At 35.8% G+C, this 7,235-nt stretch overlaps 2 protein-coding genes across 2 annotated transcripts; both read left to right on the top strand.

Moving 5' to 3' along the window:
* Positions 1-697: 697 nt before the first annotated feature.
* LOC103466208 (T-cell ecto-ADP-ribosyltransferase 1-like) lies at positions 698-4,589 on the top strand. Its single transcript, XM_008411650.3, has 3 exons — positions 698-1,201; positions 1,286-2,001; positions 2,458-4,589. The coding sequence occupies exons 1-3, from the start codon at positions 1,142-1,144 to the stop codon at positions 2,531-2,533; spliced, it is 852 nt and encodes a 283-aa protein (XP_008409872.2). The 5' UTR covers positions 698-1,141; the 3' UTR covers positions 2,534-4,589.
* A 104-nt stretch (positions 4,590-4,693) lies between these two features.
* LOC103466242 (T-cell ecto-ADP-ribosyltransferase 1-like) lies at positions 4,694-7,134 on the top strand. The gene is made up of 3 exons (XM_008411701.3): positions 4,694-5,179; positions 5,264-5,979; positions 6,750-7,134. The coding sequence occupies exons 1-3, from the start codon at positions 5,120-5,122 to the stop codon at positions 6,823-6,825; spliced, it is 852 nt and encodes a 283-aa protein (XP_008409923.2). The 5' UTR covers positions 4,694-5,119; the 3' UTR covers positions 6,826-7,134.
* Positions 7,135-7,235: the final 101 nt, after the last annotated feature.

Below are 7,235 nucleotides of genomic sequence, written 5' to 3'. Positions count from 1 at the left end.
ATTTCTAACGTTGATCTTGATATCAGCAATTTCGAAAATATTAATTTAAAAAGTTTTTTTTTTGTTTTTGTTTTTTTTTTTTGCATTTCCGGGACATTTTTGTCAAACGTGTTATCACGTTTGACCCAGAAATATATTTATGGGACGACGAAAAACAACTAATAAAAACTCCGAATTGATGTTTTCAGCATATCCTGACACCTCTGAAAATTATATGTAAATAGCATTAAATTAAATCCATCTTGTATTGCAGAGATGTAGTTTCATACTGAAGAATTGAAAAGCGAAAAACATAAGTTTAAATTTTAGTCGTGACGTTTATCCTCTCTGAGCCAAGACAAAGAAAATATATGCCAATCAAATAATTTGGGCTAATGTGTGTTGATTTTCATTGTCAGGGAATCCTGGCAAAAAATTACCCAGATTTGTCCATATATATCTGCAGAAAAATTATAAAAACAATTGGGAATATGGCAATGCACAGCATGATAAGGAAGTATGGCGAATGCTTCAAAGCTCACTGAGAATAGAGACAAAAAGTGGTATGGCTGTTATTGTTGTCAAAACATCTGGACATGTTTATGCTCATTTGTGTCAAAAAACTTGGCACAGATCTGGCAGGAGGGTGTGCTAGTTCCCTCCTGCTTGCGTTAAACTGCTGTACAGTGCTGTAGTTGAACATGTTGTACAACTTTGTGCCGTAAAAGGAATTTTAAAGAAAAGAAAGGAGGGTAGTTGATGAGACCACTTTGGTATTTTTGCTCAAATTCTTCCCTAAGAGTTGACCAATAACTGCACAGGACTTTTCCCCATGGTAGTCGGGTTTCCTTCCACAGGAAAGAGAGGGGAGTTGCATCAGTAGATAAGTATTCTCAGAGCTCTGCAGAAATCAATCCCTCCACTGCAGTGTAACGTTCGTGGACAGAGCCTTATGAGATAGCCTTGAATTTTTCCTGTACTTTCTTCAGGTCTGTCTCTTTGTACAGTTATCTGCAGGTTGCAAAGAGAAGATCAGATTTCAGAGTATCTGTAGCTCATCAGAAGATCGTAGTTGAGCCCTAACCCTGATCGTGTGAATAGTCTGGACTGAGTAAAGAGACTTTTCCTTCTGTTACAGCAGTTTGAAGAATAGGACTCTAACATGTTTTTCAGGGGAAAATTGCTTTTGGACACACTCATATTCTCATTTTTCTACAGCCAAGTAAGTATTTTTGTCTCTTTCAGGAAACATTACAAGCAGTCATATCAGTAAAAGTCTTTCATCCTGTGATCATTGATTTTAAAGGTTTCCCTAAGTGATGTCAAACTGTTGGATCCTACCTCACCTGTTATTGACGACCGGTATGATGGATGTCGTAAAGAAGCCTTGGAGAAGTTTACTCCTGATCTATTCAAAGAAGAGCGTGGCAAAAATGAGAAACTGCAGAAAGCCTGGAGAAAATGGGAAGATTGGAGAACAAGGAGAAACTGTACCTCACAGATCCCTGGTGTTACTGAAGACCACACTTCTGCCCTCTCTATCTATCACTATGGAGATGAAGCGTTTTTAAAGGAGCTGAACAATGCAGTGGAGACAATGATGGTGAATGTTACCACGTATGAAAAGGACTTCCATTTCAAGGCTCTTCATTTCCTGCTGATGGATTCCATGATGTTGCTGAAGCCAAAGGAGTGCAGAGAGGTATATGTCACTCTGGAAGATGGTGAAAAAGTACCAAAAATAAACTCCAAAGTGAGGTTTGCGAGTTTCACAAAAGTCGACTCAGATTTAAAGTCTATAGATTTGTACGACATAACCATTCTTAAAATAAAAACTTGCCTCTACGTCAACCTGGAGGACCAACTTTGTTTGAGAAATCTTGGTAAAATACTCCTATCTCCAGCTGAAGTCTTCACTGTGGAGAGAATAGACAAAAAGACTGCAGATGGTGAAGAATACACAGAGGTCGTTTTGAGCCATTCTGATCTGCAAAGCAACCACAACTGTGTCATGTTTTCAAGGTAAAACACATTGGGTTTTCATCAAAGTTCAACATTTAACTGAAGCCCATTTTTCACAAATATTCACATTAAAACTATATGAAACTGATTCCTCGATGAACTCTTTTCATCGGAAAGCGTAAATGTGTTTTATAGAAGAATATTTATCTCAGGCACCCATGTTTTTCAGCCATATGCATATAATGAATATTGAAAGCAATACATTATTGTCAGTGCACTGATCCACCAGTGCACTTGCGATCCAATCACGCCTAGTTTGTGGATTAGAATCAAATGTTGCTTATTCTTCAGAAATCTCTATTGGCCAAGCTTCAAAACAAGTGAGACAACAGAAAGTGCTGCTACACTGTAAAACCTAATTTCTTTAAGCTTAAAAGAAAACAAGGTTTCTTGTGAATTTAAAATGACTTGAAATGGCAAGAATCTCTAACCCCACCTTTTTTGTTATCTCTACAGGTCAGCAGCTGACATCTCCACGCATTTGTTCTTTCCTCTGCTTGTTGCATTGCCTTTATATTACATGTGTCTTTAAAAAAAAGGCAAACCAGAAATCCCTTGAAGAGAAAAATAAAGTTCTGCTAATTAAAGAAGGTCTGTTTAGTAACCATAGTCACTTGATAGAAATTTATCTAGCACAACAATCCTTCTTGGACATATTTATAATAGTAGACAAACACTGTTCATTACAGAATAAAAACATTTGAAGTAGTGTTTTCATCATTTGATAATGGATGGAGGAATGTCACCACCCTTCTCTTCTTGTGATCATTAACCAAAACTATGTCGTAGCGTGGTCCACATTTGATGACAGCTGAAAAAACATTGGTGAAGATAATTGTTGCAAAATGGAAAATGTGACCACAATATACGTATTTCAAATATGGGAAAAAATTTAAAAGTGGAAAATGCCTGTAAGAAATTGTTGCATGTTATTCCCCACCTGTTTCACATGTGAAAATGTTCCCATATGCAAATGCTACACATATGGCTTTATTAATTTTTAACATATTTTTACTGTCACATATGGAATTTCTGTCAACAAGCTTCCACATGTTTCTACGCAATATAATTTCAATATATAAAATACCTGGTTATGTTCCAGCAAGTGAAGTGCATGTTTTTCAAGTTATACGTTTTGATAAAAACTCTTTCAACTGTGCTTTTTGTCACATGTGAAATGTGTGCCCACATTTGCATGTTGATAGGTTGTGTGTTTGACTCCAGCTTTGCTCACAATTTATTGAAGCATCTTTCAGCAAGACACATAAATCCAAGACGCACACCAATCTGAAGACGGTTGTTTGAATGTACGACTGTTGCGACTGTGTTCAGATTACACATTTTACCTGAATAGCTATAGATTTTAGATGCCATGTGCATCACATGTAATTGCAGCGGTTTCACATGTGTTTCACATATGTTTTACATATTATATCTTCAAAATTCACCAAAATTGCATTTGTCATGAGCACAACATGCATTTTTGCATGTATCACATAGAGTAGAGTGAGGTGAGTTTGTACCAGTTTTTACTTGAAGCCACTTTCAAGCAAAACTGCATCATCCAGTAGTTTTGAGCTAACATCGTGGTAGCTACATAAACTCATATAGTAGCCTACCAAAGCAAGAAAACAATGTTTTTAAATGTTTTCAAATTTGTCCTCAACTGTTCACACACAAAATTAAGAAACCTTAATCCTAACCCATAATTTTATTTTATTTTATTTTTTTTTACTAAAATGTGTCTTCATCTGTTGAATGAAGATTATCTTCTTTTCAGAATGAACAAAACAGCTGAGTCTTCCAAAATGAGAGGTCAAATGACCAATTACTTATATGGTTCCCTAGAAACAAGGGATGACACAACTTCCCCGCTGTCGTAAATCATCCAACTCTCCCCTGTTTCTCATAGTTAAATTTAATGTAAAATTCCCATGAGTAATCACATTCACATGGAAACTTTATATGTTTTTCTTTAGCAAAGATATATACATATATATATATTACTCTGCCTTTTTTATGCCGTGTATGCCTTTAGTGGGAAATCAGGAAATATTTAACTTCACCAAGGCTTCCTAGATGAAAGATAAAGAAAAAAAGACTGATGAGTGACCTTTCTCATACAGCAGGGGGTTATTCTTTTGACAAAACAAAATAGTTATTTTTGGCTGAGGTTACTAGAAGTACACACTGTGCTTACTCCAGTGGAATCTGACTGCAAATGAGATGTGGAAGTAAAAGAAGGAGCAACTTGTTACAGAAAAGAGGAATTTACCATTCCAGGCATGAACTTACGGTCACTGAACTCTTTTTCTTGGGTTCACTGAAGGAATGTATTTTTTTCTCTTGTGTCAATTTAAAATTAAACTTTTCACAAGGCTGTTATTTTGACTTCTGAAGGAAAATGAAGATGTAAACATCAGAACCAGGAGTATTTTTGGTCACTGTTTACACTGACAGCTAACACAAAGCCTCTGATGTAATGGAAATCTTCTTGTATTCTTGTTCTGCTTCCTGCTCTGTTCAAGTAGACCACGTTGAATGTGTGAAATTGCTCAAAAATGATTAAAAGATTCACTGAGATAAAACTGTTTTAATTATTGCTTCAGACTCTGATATAAATGTCACATAGTCTAAAATGAATTGTGAAGGTGTTTTGAGTATTCACTGAATATCAACCCAATTACATAAATGCTCTTTGTTTTGCTCATGAAGTTGCTGCTACTTGTAGAGAGGATAATCCTGGTGCCATTTCATCTTTATGTTTCGATTGCACAAGTTTAATCACTCCAAAGTGGGCAAACAACATGCATTTTTGAAAGTGCATATTTGCTTAGTAGTGGTGTCACTTCCTTAACTAGCGGCTTGTAAATCATTTAAAAAAAAGCTTTGAGAGTAAAAGCCACACCCTGGCAGCTTCCCCTCTTCTGGTTTACCCTTGCAGTGCTGCTTCATTTTGATTAAAGAGAAAAGGGAGCACTGCATTCTAGAAAAAGGAGATCAGATGTGCTACAAACTGATTTGTTTTAGAAAATCTGAATCTGGCCTTGCGTATAGTCTGGACTGAGTAAAGAGACTTTTCCTTCTGTTACAGCAGTTTGAAGAATAGGACTCCAACATGTTTGTCAGGGGAAAATTGCTTTTGGACACACTCATATTCTCATTTTTCTACAGCCAAGTAAGTATTTTTGTCTCTTTCAGGAAACATTACAAGCAGTCATATCAGTAAAAGTCTTTCATCCTGTGATCATTGATTTTAAAGGTTTCCCTAAGTGATGTCAAACTGTTGGATCCTACCTCACCTGTTATTGACGACCGGTATGATGGATGTCGTAAAGAAGCCTTGGAGAAGTTTACTCCTGATCTATTCAAAGAAGAGCTTGACAAAAACGAGAAACTGCTGAAAGCCTGGAGAAAATGGGAAGATTGGAGAACAAAGATAAACTGTACCTCACAGATCCCTGGTGTTACTGAAGACCACACTTCTGCCCTCTCTATCTATCACTATGGAGATGAAGCGTTTTTAAAGGAGCTGAACAATGCAGTGGAGACAATGATGGTGAATGTTACCACGTATGAAAAGGACTTCCATTTCAAGGCTCTTCATTTCCTGCTGATGGATTCCATGATGTTGCTGAAGCCAAAGGAGTGCGGAGAGGTATATGTCACTCTGGAAGATGGAGAAAAAGTACCAAAAATAAACTCCAAAGTAAGGTTTGCAAGTTTCACAGTAGTCGACTCAGATTTAAAGTCTATAGATTTGTACGACATAACCATTCTTAAAATAAAAACTTGCCTCTACGTCAACCTGGAGGACCAACTTTGTTTGAGAAATCTTGGTAAAATACTCCTATCTCCAGCTGAAGTCTTCACTGTGGAGAGAATAGACAAAAAGACTGCAGATGGTGAAGAATACACAGAAGTCGTTTTGAGCCATTCTGATCTGCAAAGCAACCACAACTGTGTCATGTTCTCAAGGTAAAACACATTGGGTTTTCATCAAAGTTCAACATTTAACTGAAGCCCATTTTTCACAAATATTCACATTAAAACTATATGAAAACCTCTGATTCCTCGATGAACTCTTTTCATCAGAAAACATTTGGCATGAAGTTAACATGTATAGATTCCTTTATTTAAAAATAAATACAAACTCTCATCTATACTTAAGTAACAAGAAATCATAATTATCCCAAATGAAAGAAATTGTATTTGTTTTGTATAAAAAAAAATCACAATCAACTGCATTTACTTTTACATGAACTTTGTTTTGTTTTGGGATTCCACTATTTATTAATCTGTTCTTAACTTCATTCAGAATCAATCCACTATTTACATGCAATAATCATGTTGATACCTATTATAATGTGGTTGTAAAATAAGCATAGCTAGACTGCTGCATAACAAACAGTACCTTAAAATGCTTTTCCTTTAACTTTTTCATATTTTGAAATTTCATACATCAGCTTCAGTGTGTTTAACTGGGATTTAATGTGATAGAGCAACACAAGGTATCCCACAGTTGTAGAGTGAACCCATTATTTTCAAAAATCAAAAACTTAATGTGTCTTTTTAATCTTAGTAAAAAAAAAATCCAGTGTTGAGTGTAGGTGCAAATCTATCTCAAATCCCTCAAAAAGTAAGGAAACAGTTGAGTCTGTCAACCTATGAGAACAAGTCACTATGAAAACATAGAAAAAAAAAATCAAAATAATTAATCTCTCATCTCACTCTGCTGTTCTCCACAGGTCTGCAGCTGAGATCTCCACCCTGTCATTTCTTTCTGTGTTTCTGTTTGTAACTTTGTTTTTGACGTATCTTTAGAACAAATAATCACTCAGCCAGAAATATGCTGGCTGAGTGGAATATGCTCTTTCCTCCTACTGCATGTCATGAAGTGACTGTTGTAAGACTTCAGGCTGTCAAGTAATCATAAATCTATAAACATCCCCAACATGAATGTTTTACAACATTGATCACAATCTGATGACCTGACCCCTTCCTACGTTGTAAAATTTCACATCTTATATGATTTTAATGTCTTGATCTGTCTGTTCGTTTGCATCTCTGTCAAGTAAAGAGTGTATGATGTGTAAAATTGTTCAAATATAATAAAATACTCAGTGAGCTAAATCTGTTCTCATTTGGTTGGAAACTACGATAAGTATTCCACAGACTAAAATGTTCCTTTATTTGTTTCATTTTCCAAAGACCAGTAAATCTAAAACGTTTTC

This window comes from Poecilia reticulata, chromosome 1, assembly GCF_904066995.2.
Source record: "Poecilia reticulata chromosome 1, P_reticulata-male-v2, whole genome shotgun sequence".
Classification (NCBI taxonomy): Eukaryota; Metazoa; Chordata; class Actinopteri; order Cyprinodontiformes; family Poeciliidae; genus Poecilia; species Poecilia reticulata.
This window is presented reverse-complemented; position numbering and strand designations above follow the sequence as displayed.